Below are 17114 nucleotides of genomic sequence, written 5' to 3'. Positions count from 1 at the left end.
GAAATTAAAAACTTACTCGACTTGTTAGCCTCCCCCAAGCTAGCATGAACTCGGGGGGATGAAGATGTTTCCTTGTGATCTTTAGTGAAGAAATGCGAAGAAACGAGAGAGAAAAGAAGAAAGGAGTACCGTCGGGTATGCTTTGAATGATAGAAAGAAATCTATCCTTTTTTTTTGTTTTACCCGTATAGAACAAAGGCCAAGAAGTCACAGAACCACGACCCCGATCGGGGCCACCAACCCCGATCGGGGTTGACTGCATTTTCCCGTTTTTGACTTCCTCGTTTATGAACTTGAATTGTTTTCTCGCTTTTCGAAAACCACGTCCCCGAACGGGGTTTTTGCATGGGGTTGCGAGTCAAATGCACTCCAATTTCTCCTTTCTTCATTTTCACCTAGAAATCACAAAAGAAACATCGTCAAGTTGAGTATTTTATTACTAATCTATGAAAAACAATTAAATTGCAGAAATTTAAAAACAAAAATAAACAAAAGCAATAAAAAGCTTGGGTTGCCTCCCAAGAAGCGCTGGTTTAACGTCCCGCACGACGTAAGAAGCTAATTGATTCAAGTTTCGTTCTTGAGCTTGCCACCAACTAAGCTCCATGTCATAGCTCCTTTAGCATTCCGCAACCATTTGAAATTTTTCAAATAAAATTTCCCTTTCTTCTTTTTGGCACTCTTAGCAATAGTGCCCTTAGCATCGTCACCTACAAAGCAAACAATACCCATATCGTCCTCCAACGGATCCATTAGTAAATATTCAAGTGTAGTAGAGGCATAAGAAGAGTCCACGGTGCTAAATAAATAACAAGACTCTTGTAACATTGGGCTTCTAATGGTGTTGTTTTTGCTAAAGGAAACCCGGTCATCACCCACTTCTAATGTCAACTTCCCGTTTTTCACATCAATTAACGCACCCGCGGTGCGTAAAAATGGCCTTCCCAATATAATTGGGGTTTGTGAGTCCTCGGCCATATCAAGGATGAGGAAGTCAACGGGTATGAAAAACTTGCCAACTTTGACGGGAACATCTTCTAAGATACCTAAAGGTCGCTTTAAAGAACGGTCCGCCATTTGCAATGTTGTACTTGTGCATTTTAAAGCACCCATGTTAAGTTTTTCACAAAGGGAATAGGGTATGACACTTACACTAGCACCTAGGTCGCAAAGGGCCTTATCAATGGTATATTTGCCTATAGTGCAAGGAATAGAATAGCTACCGGGGTCCTTAAGTTTTGGGGGAGACTTATTTTGTAAGAGTGCACTACACTCTTCGGTGAAAGCAATGGTCTCAACCTCATTGAAGGATCGCTTCTTTGAGAGGATTTCCTTCATAAACTTTGCATAAGAAGGGACTTGGGAAAGCTATTCCATAAACGGGACGGTGACTTGTAAATTCTTACACATTTCCATGAACTTACCGAACTTACCTTCTTCCTTGTGCTTTGCTAAACGATGGGGAAATGGTATTTGAACAATTTCTTTTGGAGGAGCATTCTCCACATCTTTCTCTTTCTCTTTGGGAGCACTCACCATTTTTGAAACGGCATCACTCTCCTTAGCATTAGGAGAGACTTCTTCAACAATCACCTTATCATCATCTTCGGGAAATTGGGGCTCAACATTCTTGGCATCAAGCTTGCTCTTCCTCTTAAGCATCATTAACCGGTGAGGAAATGGTACACGATCTCTAACAATAGGCTCTTCACTAGCCTTCTTTTTGTCATCTCCCCCAAGCTTGGCCTTTTTAACAACCACTTCTTCATCCAAAGTCATGGATGGCCCATCATAGCTAGTACCACTTCTCAAGGAAATAGAATTAACGGTTTCATGTGGTTGCTCACCTTGGGGAGGTAGTTGACCATTCTTCCTTTGAGAGCTAGAAGCGGCTAGTTGAGCCACTTGTTGTTCCAACATCTTGACCGCGGCACTATGAGCTTGATCATTCTTTTGAATTTGAGCCAATAATTCCCTTTGCATTTGGACTATCATGCCCTCGAGCTTACCAACTCCTTGATTGTTTTGTTGACCATTTTGTGGTGGATTTTGTTGGTAATTGTTTTGTGGGGGCCTTTGTTGATTTTGATAACCCGGTGGAGGGATATACTTTTGTTGTTGAGGAATATAGGCATTTTGTTATGGTGGGGGTTGTGGGTTAAGCACATTGTTGCTATTGTAAGACAAGTTCGGATGGAATTTTGAATTTGGGTTATAAGTGTTGGAAAATGTACCCGGTGGATATGAACTTTGTCTTAGTGCTTGAAAAGCATTTACCTCTTCCATAGGAGCTCGGCAATGAGCGGCATAATGACCCGCTCCTCCACAACCGTCACACACAATGATTTGGCTTGTTGAAGACACGACATTGAGTTGTTGAAGGGAATCTTTAGCATCTCTCTCCGCCAATTGTTGTTGGAGCAAGGCAATTTGAGCTAGCAAGACGGAGTTGTTAGAGGTTTCTTCTTTACCTTTGGATGGCACAACTCGGGAATTGACATACTGGGCATCATGGACCGCCATATATTCGATCGTGGAATGAGCAAGATCGGTGTCAATTTGATCAAACCGCCCATTGTTGGCGGAATCAAGAATCCTTCGCGACTCGGCACAACATCCATTGTAGAATGTTATTGCTAGAAACCAATCATCTAGCCCATGATGTGGCCATTGCCTTTGAAGATCTTTGTACCTCTCCCAAGCCTCATATAAGCTCTCAAGAGGTTGTTGACGGAATCCGGTGATTTGGCTCCTCAAAGTTTGAGTTTTCTCCGGTGGAAAAAACTTTTGATAAAAAGCAAGAGCCAATGTCTCCCAATTGGTGATTCCCAAGGTGGTGCGATCAAGGCTATTGATCCAAAGTTTGGCCTTGTCCTTCAAAGAGAAAGGGAAAAGTATTTCCCTTATTTGGGCTTGGGTGACGCCCGTTTGACGGATCATTGAGCAATAGTCACAAAAGTTTTGCACATGCAAATTGGGATCCTCCAAAGGACTTCCTCCAAATTGCTTTCTCTCCACGAGGCTAATGAAAGCCGGCTTGATCTCGAATTCCGGTGCGGTGATTTGAGTGGTTGTGATTCCGGCCGGAAGCATGGCCGCGGTGGGCTTTGAGTGATCGGAAAGTTTCACCATCTTTTCGGTAGTAGATGATGATGATGGTGGTGTTGATGAACAAGAAACCTCCTCCTCTTCAAGAACCTCTAGATCGTCTAAGTAAGACTTCCTAGCACTTTCGGCTTGTACGGGAGAAGAGGCTTCTTTCACTTCCTTCCAAAAACGTCGTCTTCTCCTAAAGGTTTTCTCGGGCTCGGAATCCGGTGAAAGCAATTCTCCACTACGAGAGGACCTGGGCATAAGACAACAATTTCTAGGAAAATGATAAGTAACGGTCTCAACGAACAAGTGTTCCTCGAGACAAAGAAAAACAAGATAAAAATCGACAATTCAAAATGCAATAAAACCGTTTCCCCGGCAACGGCGCCAAAATTTGATAGGCTTATCGCGTACCTATGCAAAGATAAATACCCTAAACAACAAGTTAATGTAGCAATAGGGGTCGAACACAAGGAAACGGGAATTACGTCGTGAATTGCTATGGGTAGATTTTTATCAAGGTCGATTACGATTTGGGTTGATTTGATTGTTTGGTGATTAATAACAATTGCAACGTAAATAATATAATAAAAAGGGAGTCTAAGGGTTCGGGTCACACATGCATGGGTAAATATACGATCATGATAAATGCGGTACTAATAACATTGTCAATCGCTTAGGCTTAAAGACACCCACCTTACGATATTAGTGTCAACCTTAGACCGGGTCCTAGAGAAACTCTCGTCCATGACTAGGTCGTCCTACTATACATGCTTAGTCTAATTCAATTTCGTGCCTCTCGACTTATAGAACGAATAAACAAACTTAATCAAATGAATAGGGCCCTAAACAAAGATTAAACATTGTGGCACAAGCATGTGATAGAAGCAATATGAACAATATTATTATTAATCTATTTTATCATGTTATATATTTGATTTTACATGGCTCCCCTAGCCCTTAGACTACGAAATTTAGCTACTCATATTTGTAGAGGAAATGCAAATGATATTTAGATTATAAGGCATATTGTAGTAATTATAACTAAAGTGGAAATTGTATACTAAAGATGAAATGTAAAGGACTAATACTAAACTCATAAGCAAAATACAAAATGTAAATGAGAGAAAGATTACCAAAGTAGGAGCTTGATAGACTAACTCGGAAACCAAATGCTTGAATATATAAATAACCAAATGTTTAACAACTACAAGCTTAACGATATTGAAAACTAATGGGAAAACAAATGAGAGAAATATAATGCTTAAGGCTATGAAGAACTAAAATGAGACGTGAAAATTGGATGCCCAAAGCCTTGGAATACCTCTCCTATTTATAGGAGAGGAGAGCATAACGTAAACCATCAAGATGACTGTGGCCCCGATCGGGGTTGCATGGCCCCGATCGGGGTCGTGTGTTTCCAGCTCCTTTGCCTTAATTCTCCTCTTAATTGCTTGGAGAATCCTATGTTGGTGATTAATTGTGCGATTAATCACCCGGTTAAGACCTTAATTCTTGGCATCCTAGATAGCTTGGAATCCTATCTTTTCCACCTTGACTTGGACTTTGAAGTTGGGCTTGACTTTGATTGTTGGCAACATTTGCAATTCTCACTTCAATCCAACAAATCTTCATGCAAACACCCAATCCAATGCTCCATGCTTAGTCCAACACTTGGTCTTGTTTAGCTTAATGAACTTAGTGTATAGAATGATAGGAAAAAGCCTCTAAATGCTTAGATTCCTACAAAAACATGTTAAGACAAGCAAATACACTAGAACAACAAATATTAGCTCATGACACTATGATAAGTGCTAATTAACAAATAAAATGGAGCTAATATAGGGGATGAAAGTATATAAAATATGCACTTATCAACACACACTTGCTATGCTCTGACCAGATTTCTTATCAATGACAGCACACATATCATCATCAAAAATAATCTTATAGCCATTATTCATTAATTGGCCAATACTTAACAGATTATGAGCAAGCCCAGGGACAAATTGGACATTAGACAAGATTTTAGCACCATCTTCTAAAGTTTGGATAACAATGTTACCATTTCCTTCTACGTGCATCTTCTTATTATCGCCAAGACGAACGTCACCTTTCTTTGACTCGTCAAGCGTCTTGAACAAGGACTTTGTTCCGGACATATGGTTAGAACATCCACTGTCCAAAAACCATATGTCATCGCTGTCTAGTGAACTCTGAATTTTTGAATATGCCATGAATAATCTGGACTCATCTTCTTCAATTTGTTCCGAAAATTTTGCTTGATTTGTTTCTGCTTTTTGTTTGTCCCAACAATCCACTTCTTTGTGACCAAACCTGTTACAATAATGACATTGATTTTTTCTTTTGTTTTGACGGCCGGAGTCACTATTACTGGTATGGCCTATGCCTTTACCGCCATCATAATTATATTGACCTCTGCCTCTACCGCCATCGTAACCATATTGACCTCTGCCTCTACCGCCACGGCCTCTACTGTGACCACCACGGAAACCGCCTCTACCTCGGCCTTGATTTCCATAATTATTCGTCTGCCCCTTGTAAGACGAATCCTCATTGACTTGAAAAGCTTTCTCCTCCATTTTAATGACGCCTTGCTTCATTCTACTTTCATGGGCTAACAACGAACCCATCAATGCATCAAAGCTATAAGTTGATAAATCCTTTGATTCTTCAATGGCAGGGACAATGTGACTCCAATCACCATTTAAACTTCTTAAAACTTTACTCACAATTGTTTCATTATCAATTTTCTCACCGTATGACCGCATTTGACCAACAATTTCAGTCACCTTAGACAAATAACTTTGGACAGTTTCTTTATCACCCATCGTTAATGCTGCAAAATCACTTCGTAGAGTTTGCAATCGTACGTTAATGACTCTCTGGTCACCCAAATATTCCTGCTTAAGAATTTCCCAAGCTTCATGAGCGGTGGTGGCATCCGTAATCCGGGGAAATATATCGTCATCTAGCGCCGTTTGAATGAAGAACAACGCTTTTGCATCTTTCTTACGGCTCTCCTTCAATGACGCATCAGGAACGGCCGGTGCCGGGTCCGGTTCAACATACCCGTTCTCCACAATATCCCACAATTCTTGAGATTTAAACATTGTTTTCATTTTGAGACTCCAAAGATGATACTTTTCCCCTTTAAAAAAAGGAATCAGGGGTTGAGATGATCCATTTGCACCATGATTAGCCATTGTTTGGTGCTTAATTAAGATATTTACGTTGGTTCTGGAAGTTTTGGGAATTCTGGGTAAAGTTTGGGAATTTTGTTTATTTTATTTTCGTTTTTGTTATATAATTTTTTTTTTGTTGAATGGATACCAACCTGTTGTCTGATACCACTAATGTTGGTGAAGCAAGATAAAAACAGAGAAAATAGATGAATGATTAATACTTATTATTGATTGAATACTTGTATATTTACAACAATCAGATGACACTTATTTATACTACACATAATACATCCAAACAATACAATTATGAAGAGTCACAACTTTTCACATAATAGACACACTGCTTCACTATATACTTTGAATCATATTTCAACAGTGAACGAGGAGACGAGGAAACAAGTTGCTCAAACTTGTTTAGAATGTATGGTTTGTTTGGATGGTTTTAATGAACAAGCTAAAAATAGAAATAATATGATTTTAGTTTTGGAATGTGGACATAAATTTCATAAAGCGTGCATCGTAATGTGGTTTACAAAAAGTAACGACCAAAGATGTCCTATTTGTAGAGGTCGTATGCCATTATATCAAAACGCCACACAACAATTACGACTGTAGTAATAATAAGTACCCTAATTCATGTATATGAGGATGTTGCATTATTGTTCCGTGTATATTATGTTTGTGTTTCCTGTCAATTAAATTTACCAATTATATATAGCTGCATTAGGCATGCGAAGGAGGGTACGACTATAACGCCGCCGCAGTTCTGGAAGCTAAGACTACCTATGTTAACCGTCTCAAGGGGATAATATAGTTGGCAATAGATTAAAGATGATAACAGCAAGAAAAATTTAGAAGTGGAAGTTTATGTAAAATCTTAATTAAGATATATATAAAAAAAAGAGTAAATTATCAATTACACCCACGTCAAATGCACTTTTTTACATTTACTCCCACGTCAAATTTTTTTTTTTAACTTACACCCAAGTTAATAGCCCAGGTTAGAAATTGCACCCCAAGCCATTTTCCGGTGAAAAACTATATGAAATGACAAAATTGCCCCCGCATGTTTCTAACTGTGAATCAACCCACCCTTCATTTTACTTCCCCCATTTCAGTTTTTACCCTAATTTCTTCCCAATTTTTTCCCAAAATCTTCCCCTTTCAAATTCCCCCAAATTTTCGCATAAATCCCAATTAAACCTTAATTATTTCATCAGTTAAAAAATACACAGACCAGGAAGTATCAAATCATGGAGGAGTTGAATATGATTAATGGTTTACTCTAAAGAAGACGGAATTGATATGGAGTTAAAGAATCAACATAGGAAACAAGCATCTTGATTGGGCTGGAATCTTCATCTTTCAAACCATTAATCATATTCAACTTCATATAATTAGCAATTTCTCTCAATTTATCCTTTGAAATCCAGAAATCTTGTTCAATTTTTTTCACAATTTCTGCCAAATTTTTACCATAAAGACGACGGAATTATGCATGTATTTCTTGGTTTGTATTTCTGGGTTTGGGTTTGTATTTCGGGGTATATAGGGTTTAGGGATTTTGCATTTCAAACAAACACAAGGTTAATAAAGAAAGGCACAAAGTATATAGTGAAGGATGTCAATACCCAATGTTGATATGGTATGGGTTAAGGATGTCATTTTGTGCTAAGTTATGTAATGTTGTGATGGAAAATGTTGTAGTTGGTGTATGTACTTAATTGCCAAAAGTTTTAATGAGAAGATTCACATTCCACCAACAAAAATAATAAAGAAAGGCAGAAGGGTAAAATCGTCCTAAAAAATTTGTTTTAACCCAAAAAATTTGAAATTTGTCGGAAATGTGGTCGGAATCCGATATTGGTGCAATTTCTAACCTGAGCTATTAACTTGGGTGTAATTTATTAAAAAAAATTGACGTGGGTGTAATTGATAATTTACTCTAAAAAAACCTTCAGATTTATTTCAGTGGCTTTATGCTACTGAGTATAAAATTAAATACGCTGAAAAGTCTATCGTATTTTGGAGTCGCTCGTACGAGATGGATTGTAGGCCTTATAATTATTTGCCTAGGAGATGCTTGGCACGGCCGCACGGGCTTATCGGTTCCGCTTAGTTACCCACTGAATTGCGAATGCATTTGAACGAAATTACAGAACAACCTAATTCACCTAATTCGACCCTTATCCCAATTTAATGAATTGGATATTAAGCCAATCTGACTCAAATAACCCAACTCGATCTTAAGCTATACTCCCTCTAGCTATCTCGTCATTTATTTAACTTCGATTTTGACACACAGACCAAGGCGAAAGAAGGCGATCATTTATTTTGGGGTGTTGTTAAGTGACAAGTGGACAATATGTTGTGTGCTGTGTGCACTTCAAAAATATTCTCATTATAGAAAGATAAACAACTGAGTAAGAGACACGTAAATAAAATAGTTAAACAAATAACCGAGACAGAGAAAATAAGTACTCCGTAATACGGAGTAAAAGGGTTTTGATTGTATGAAACATAAGGGTGGTGCTCATTCATGTACACGTTTTACTCTTTTATGGACGTAAATGACTATAATACCCTTATTTCAGTCTCTCTTCCTCTCCTTTATTTACTTTTTTTCTCACTCTAACTATCACCATCCAACAACCACCCGTCAACCACCACCTTCACCACCGCCGCCTCAAACGATCTCGCCTGACAACGATTAACAAAAAAAAAGTGCAAAACATTTAACAAAATAAAATGAAAAAAAAAACAAGAACAAAGCACAGTACGTAGTTCTTGTGTTCACTGTACATGTACTTTGTAGCCAACCATTAACACCCCCTACCTACCACCACCAGCAGTCATCAACATCGGCACCACTGCCGGCGGGCCACACACCGTGTCTTATTGTAACGGCGGCCAAGATCGCCGTCCCTCACCCCGGCGACGATGTTACAAACCCTTATTTTTCGGACTCTCCTATCTCCCTCTAATTTAATTAGTGTAAATTAATTCTTTAATTTAGAATAACATAATTAATAAAATTAAGAATTAGAATTATTACATGATCGATACGAGAATTAGCAGCCATAATTGTGTAATTTGACGGATTTGATTAATTTTGTAGATTTGATTAATTTTGTGAGGGAGAGAATTAGAGAGAGTGTTTATTTAGGCAAAGGGCATATTATGGAAAAATAATGAAAAAAAGTCCATGATTGAGTAAAACTCGTACATGAATGAGCAACTACGAAACATAATGTCTTGTAAAGTATGCCTAGTTTTTCTACGTAAAATTGTGTAATCAATGAACATTTTTGGCAGAGCGTTCCTACTATGAATTTATGTTTGTACTATTGTATTTTGAACCTGATTGATTGGAATCAGCCATCCCGTATTGAGAGATGTTGAGGAGTCAAACATGTTGAAATGTAGTATGAATTTTGCTTAAGTTTTCTCAAACCTCATAAATAAGTAACAAAAAAACAAGTGTATCCCACTATAAATTACTCCGTACCTTGATATTACTAAGCCATTAAGCACACAAATCTCTTCAAAACGGTTGAATGTGCCTGCTCTTACACTTTAGTTCCTAAAAGTGTTCACTTCTTTTGATTTCTTCTGCAAGGTACGCTTCTGCGTTTTCGTTTTCTGTTTCATCTAATGTCATCACCTCTTTCGATTTCTTCTGCAGCGTTTACTTTTGCTTATGCGTATCTTGTTTCATCTAAAATGTCATCGGAGTTATTCAATGATCTTGTGTCTGGTTATTTCTTACTAGGTTCAGTTGAAGATCAATGGCGGTTATTACAGTCCGAAATATCTTTATGAAACTCGCAGGAAAAGAGGATAGTGATACAAAATGGCGAAACAACTGGAAATTCCCTAAAATCCCAGTTCACAATTTGTACTATAAAAAGCTTTTTACTATCTTTTCAAGCTATTCCATAAAGGACTTTGAAAGAACCATCTCAATTACGTCCTTCGATAAACTTAGATGCTTCGACTTACTGTCTTATGACTTCGACTTCCGTAAGGGGTTTATCAAGAAGAAGCACAAGTTCCTACACTTGGGTCTAGTCCAAGTTGCCATCAAACCACTTGTACGAGATGGGTTAAAAGCACCAATACTTGTATTCATTAAAGATGCTAGGCACCGTGATCTCAATAACACCTTACTAGCCGTTGTTGAGCACAATCTAGCCCAAGGTCCATTTTATTTCAACTGTTTCCCAAGTTTCTCGGTTTCTTTGGATGATAGATCTTATGACCAGGCCCTTAGATTAGCTATAAAGACTTCCGGAGTTCCGACGGGAGTTTCCTTGGCGTTGACGGTCAGAGTAGTGTGTAAGGCAATGGTGGATTTAAGGGCAGAGTCTCTGGAGGAGGAACCCATGTTTGGAATGACCAAGTATTTTAACACAATTTCGGGTGCTGAGACAACGATTTTTTGGGATCAAGTGTTTGATTTCTCGCCTGATATGGGAGCAACCAGCAATAATCAGTAGTTGTTAGCTCTATTCCTGCCCATATAAACTGATGATAAGAGCACCCCAGCCCATATAACTATATAAGTTTTGTGTCTTCCATATAGAGTGATGAATAAGGGCTGTCTGAGTCAGCTCATAAAGCCCCCGGAATCAACTTGGTCATAGCTCGGCTCGAAATCGGTCAAAATGATTCCGAGCTGAGATTGACCAAATTTGAGCTGATTCCAAGCTCCGTAGAGTTCGAATTGAAAGCTCCTTTAAGCATTTTTATTTTTTTTTTTACTTTTTTTATTTTGGCACTTTACAATTGTTTTTTTTTTCTTAATAAAATGTTTTTTTAAATGATTATATTTTTATTATATTTGATAAGTATTTTATATTTGCATTTATCTTATAACATATTTATTTTTAATTTCATTAATTAAAACTTAAAGAAAGTAAAGAAAAATTGATTTAAGCGAGTTCGAGTTGAGCTCGGGCCTATTTCGAGCTCTAAATTTTGAAGCTCGAAAAATTCTGAGTCAATTATTCTGTGCTCAAACTTAAATTTCTAAGCCGATTGCAAACCTAACGAGCCCAAGCTCAAATCAAGTCTGTTACATCCCTAGTTAGGGATGTCAATCGATCGGATTCAGGTCTGGTGAACCCTCGTCCGTCGTATGCCATTATATCAAAACGCCACACAAAAATTACGACTGTAGTAATTACAAGTACCCTAATTCATGTATATGAGGATGTTGCATTATTGTTCCGTGTATATTATGTATGCGTTTCCTGTCAATTAAATTTACCAATTATATATAGCTGCATCAGGTATGCAGCTATATAGGGTACGACTATAACGCCGCCGCAGTTGTGGAAGAAGATGACGACTAGCACCCGAACCTTAAGCTAAGACTGCCAATGTTAACCGTCTCAAGGGGATAATATAGTTGGCAATAGATTAAAGACGATAGTAGCATTACAGCTGTAGTAAGAAAAATTTAGAAGTTGAAGTTTCTGTAAAATCTTAATTAAGATATACGGAGTACTTGTTTACCATGTGTTATGTATTTGAATGAATGAATGAGCAGGCATTGTAGAGATGGCCTGGGTATTGTAACAATGGAAATATCGATCAGGCAAACGAGTTAAGGAATAATAATACGTATTGTAACCCAGTAATTATTCCTACCATTCCAAGTCATAACAAACTTTGGTTATACCCCTGATATGATTACCCATTAAGTTCCACTGTTTAAGAGTTTAAAACACATACTAAATCTTTTACCAATTGCATTCTTTTTGGACATCTGCAAGATATGAGGCTTCCCCCTTTTCAAGAATCTTGTTTCATCTAAGGTCATCCGTTTAGTTCATGAATCCTGATTGAAACCCATATTCTTAACTTAACCTGATTCCTAAACTATTTAGGAGACATGTATGGATTCCTATGTTAATTAAGGAAAGAACTTGCTCTAATCCTTTCTTATACTCCGTACGTCCCTAATCCCTATTCCCTATATATATAGATATAGATAGACATTGCTTTTAATAAAAAGTGTACCAAGTTGATTGCAACTACTCGTATAATACAAAGTGTAGCAAAATAGTACTCCCTACATACTTGCTAAGAAAGAATAATGAGCGAGAAGGATTACTCTCTATTAACAACAATAATATTAGCAAACATATTACAGCATTACAATCCCCTCAAATCAAGGCTAATTGATTGATTACACATTGTAAATATAGAAAAGATCACATTGTAATTATTTAGCAATATTTGTATAGGCTCCTACCCATAAATAAACCCATGTAAACTCCTATATATACTGTACACCTCCATTGCAATAATATTCATTCAAGCTATTCTTTATTCACCCTCTTATATGGTATCAACGAGTCATTCGAGATCCACCCCAAACACCTTAGACCACGCTCCGCACAATTTAAACGACCCTCTTCATCTCTTCACCGAGACACCACCACCATGACCAACCCCAACCAAGACAACCTAATTCCCAACCCTTACGAGACTGCCAAGCCCCTGACCGCTCCTAATCTCAACCATGTCGTCAAGTTAACACCCTTTAACTACACGGCATGACACTTTCAGTTGACCAACATCTTTTTTGGTCTCAGTTTACTCAGTTTTCTTGACGGAAACGAGTCCCCACCACCTGTCACAAAACCTGACAGTGACATACCAAACCCGACTTACCTAACCTGGTTGAAACAGGATGGATTGATCTTAGGTGCCCTCATGGGTACGATCTCCACTGCCCTTCAATCACTTATAGTGCGCGCAAAAACCGCCAAAGAGGCATGGGACATTCTTGCCCATACCTACGCCAACCCATCCCGCGCTCATATCCTTCAACTGAAAGAAAAACTTGATTCCATCGTCAAAACGACGGATCAAACCGTTACTGAATATATGAACCAAATCAAAGCCTGCGTTGATCAATTGGCCCTCATGGGCAAAACCATTGATCCGGAGGATGTCATTGCTAAAATCCTTAAAGGCTTAGATTACGAAACCTACAAAGCCGTGATAGACACCGTGCGCGCTCGAGATAATCCTATATCCTTTGAAGCGCTACACGAAAAATTATTACACCATGATCTCACTGTCAAACCACAACCCACTGTTAATCACTTTACTCCTTCTGCAAACCCGGCCTACCGGTCCAACACCAACAACCACCGTGGCTATAATCGCCATACCAACAATAATTATAGCAACTATACCAGTACTTACCAACAGCCCGCTCAACCGACTCCAAACCCTAACCCGAAACCCTTTAAGGTTCGATGTCAATGGTGTCGACTAACCGGTCACGTTATCGCCAATTGCCCCTTTTTTCGCCGGATTTTTTCAAATATTGTATTTCCGGAACCACCATCCCACCGCTAGCAGCAGCAGCAGCAACAGCATCAACCTCAGGCCCACGCCGCTACTCAAGGATCCCCAAACCCGAACCCAGCATACCTCCTCGATAGCGGGGCATCCCACCATATAACCCATGATTTGGACACTCTTGCGTTTCACTCTCCATATACCGGCCTGGATGATCTTCTAATTGGAGATGGATCAGCTCTCCCCATTGCCAATATCGGTAATTTCTCCCTTCAATCGCTTCAATTTAATAATGTTTTACATGTCCCCAATATTTCTCGCAATATACTCTCTATTTCTCAATTATGCAAAGACAACCATGCTTATGCAATTTTGTCACATAACTCATTCTTTTTAAAGGCAATCTCGACGGAGAAAATCCTCCTCCAGGGCCGCGCTAACCATTGAGTGTACGAGTGGTGTCCTCCGAAACCAACCGCCTATACTGCTGTAAAGAGAACCACTCTTATTTCTTGGCATCATAGACTAGGCCATCCCAGTTATGATTTAATCAAGATGATCAATAAAAACGTTTCTTCTGTTATTTTGAATTTTCTACATTGTGAATCTTGCAATCTGTCAAAAAGCAAGAAACTGCCTTTTTCTATTTCTTCTTTTAAGACCGACGAACCACTAGATCTAATCTTTTCGGATTTATGGACCAGTCCAGTTCTTTCCCGCGACCATTATAAATATTACATAATATTCGTTGACCACTTTAGTAAATATATATGGTTATATCCCTTAAAACGAAAATCCGACACCACCCAAATATTTAATCAATTTAAAGCGCTAGTTGAAAAATACTTTAAAAAACCAATCAGACGATTCTTTTCCGATAACGGAGGTGAATACATTAAATTAAACCACGATCTTCTCAATGACGGCATTTCCCACCTCACTTCACCGCCTCATACACCGGAATGGATATGCCGAACGACGTCATCGCCACATTGTCGAAACCGGCCTCGCCCTATTAAATAACGCTAGCCTCCCCACCACATACTGGCCATTTGCATTTAGTACTGCGACATATTTAATAAACCGCCTACCCACGAAAACGTTGCACGGTGACTCCCCCTATTCCATAATTCACAAAACTCCACCCGACTACACCAAACTACATAATTTATTTTGTCTTTCTTTTCCCCGGCTAAGGCCATATACAAAGCACAAATTAGAAAACCGTTCTATCCCATGTGTATTCGTGGGCTACTCAACCACTCAAAGCGCATAACACTGTCTTGATCCAAAAACCCACCGCATTTATACATCTCGACATGTTAAATTTTTTGACGATGAATTCCCCTTTCACAAAAACAAAATCTCACCTACTCCCTCATCGACTCATAATAAACCCGATGACTGGTGTACCCTGTCTATTCCTATCCTCCCTTCCACCTCCTCCTCATCTCCAGCCACCACTACCATTGACACCTCCCACCGTGCCAGACCACCCATCACTGCCGTCTACTCGCGTCGCCCTCCCCAGCAGACCACCACACCCTCATCTTCCTCTTCTCCATCAACAGAAAATGTGTCAGGACCCACTTCTACCCCTGGACCCACACAACCCGCACATAACATCCAACGACCCCCGAAAACTATCACTACTCGACTTGATAACAATATTCGAAAACCAAACCCGAAATATGCTCTCAATATGGCTAACGCCTCTCCATCTCCTGACAACCTTCCAAACACCGTCAAACAGGCCCTTGTATTACCTCACTGGCGTACTGCAATGCAAGATGAATATAATGCGCTAGACAGGAACAACACCTGGTCACTTGTTCCTCGCTCTTCCGCTCAAAATATAATTGGCTGCAAATGGGTATTTCGCAACAAATATAATCCCGGCGGCACACTCAAACAACACAAAGCTCGCCTTGTTGCCAAAGGTTTCCATCAACGACCAAGCATAGACTACACGGAAACATTTAGTCCCGTTGTTAAACCAACCACAGTTCGTCTCATTCTATCCTTAGCTGTAACCAACTCATGGTCACTACGTCAATTAGATATAAATAATGCTTTTCTCCAAGGACGTTTAACCGATAATGTCTTTATGAATCAACCACCTGGATTTGTCGATCAAGCAAAACCTGACTATGTCTGTAAATTAAATAAAGCGATATACGGTTTAAAACAAGCTCCTCGAGCCTGGTACACCGAGTTAAAAACATATCTTAAGACCCTTAATTTTAAACAGTCTATTTCTGACACATCCTTATTTACACTGCAAACAAAATCCACAAGTATTTACATGCTAATCTACGTCAATGATATAATAATCACCGGCCCCAACCCCTCCAAATTACAAACCTTTATAACAACATTATCTAATCGGTTCTCACTAAAAGACCTTGGACCACTTTCGTACTTCCTTGGAGTTGAAGTCACACCCAATGCTCTTGGTCTCCATTTAAACCAATCCAAATAAATTTATGACCTCCTAACAAAATACAAGATGGCCGAAGCCAAACCCAACACTACCCCCATGGCTACCTCTCCTCCTCTCCTTCGTGAAGACAACAACCCCATTCACGACCACGCAACCTATCGTGCCATAGTGGGAAGTCTTCAATACCTCTCTCTCACTAGGGCTGACATCGCATTCGCTGTCAATCGCCTTGCTCAGTTCCTTCACCACCCAACTCTTACGCATTCGACCGCCTTGAAACGTCTCCTCAGATATCTACAAGGCACACCCAACTATGGCATCCAACTATACCGTGATACTGCACTATGTCTTCATGCCTTTTGCGATGCCGACCATGCAGGTGATAAAACCGACTACTTATCAACCACTGGTTACATCATCTACCTTGGTCGTAACCCCATCTCCTGGTCTTCCAAAAAGTAACGCGGCCTAGCCTTATCCACCACTGAAGCTGAATTTAGGGCAGTTGCCTCTGTTACAACGGAGCTCATTTGGCTTCGGAACCTCCTCTCTGAACTACACATCATCGCCATCAAACCACCAACCATCTACTGTGATAACATCTCCGCCACTCTCTACGCAAAGAATCCAGTCTTCCACTCCCGTATGAAGCACATGGCTCTCTCCTTCTATTTTGTCAAAGAACGGCTTCAACTCGGTCAAATCCGCATTCAGCATGTCGCAAGCAAGGACCAACTGGCAGACATCCTTACCAAGCCACTGCACAAAAGTCAATATCACGAGTTACGTACCAAGCTTGGACTTACCCCTCGGACGTCTATCTTGCGGGGGCGTATTAACAGCAATAATATTAGCAAACATATTACAGCATCACAATCCCCTCAAATCAAGGCTAATTGATTGATTACACATTGTAAATATAGAAAAGATCACATTGTAATTATTTAGCAATATTTGTATAGGCTCCTACCCATAAATAAACCCATGTAAACTCCTATATATACTGTACACCTCCATTGCAATAATATTCATTCAAGCTATTCTCTATT

At 39.4% G+C, this 17114-nt stretch overlaps 1 protein-coding gene and 1 non-coding gene across 2 annotated transcripts; one reads left to right on the top strand and one right to left on the bottom strand.

Moving 5' to 3' along the window:
- Positions 1-285: 285 nt before the first annotated feature.
- On the bottom strand, positions 286-6320 carry LOC141588518 (uncharacterized). Its single transcript, XM_074409957.1, has 3 exons — positions 4979-6320; positions 1434-1763; positions 286-395 (listed from the first exon to the last, which is right to left on the bottom strand). The coding sequence occupies exons 1-3, from the start codon at positions 6318-6320 to the stop codon at positions 286-288; spliced, it is 1782 nt and encodes a 593-aa protein (XP_074266058.1).
- Positions 2654-2760, top strand: LOC141589490 (small nucleolar RNA R71). Its single transcript, XR_012520427.1, has one exon. It is a non-coding gene; the product is annotated as a small nucleolar RNA R71 (small nucleolar RNA).
- Positions 6321-17114: the final 10794 nt, after the last annotated feature.

Source organism: Silene latifolia, chromosome 6 (assembly GCF_048544455.1).
Source record: "Silene latifolia isolate original U9 population chromosome 6, ASM4854445v1, whole genome shotgun sequence".
NCBI classification, from domain to species: domain Eukaryota; kingdom Viridiplantae; phylum Streptophyta; class Magnoliopsida; order Caryophyllales; family Caryophyllaceae; genus Silene; species Silene latifolia.
Note: the sequence above shows the minus strand (reverse complement) of the source record. Positions and strands in the feature narration are given on the sequence as shown.

Excerpts from the sequence above, each read along its gene's own strand:
- LOC141588518 (XM_074409957.1), bottom strand. The coding sequence starts at position 6,320 with ATGGCTAATCATGGTGCAAATGGATCATCTCAACCCCTGATTCCTTTT. Across the intron at positions 1,764-4,978 it reads ATCTGGTCAGAGCATAGCAA|AAGTGGTTGTTAAAAAGGCC; the intron begins GTGTGTGTTGAT and ends CTTTGGATGAAG. Across the intron at positions 396-1,433 it reads AGCAAAGCACAAGGAAGAAG|GTGAAAATGAAGAAAGGAGA; the intron begins GTAAGTTCGGTA and ends TGTGATTTCTAG.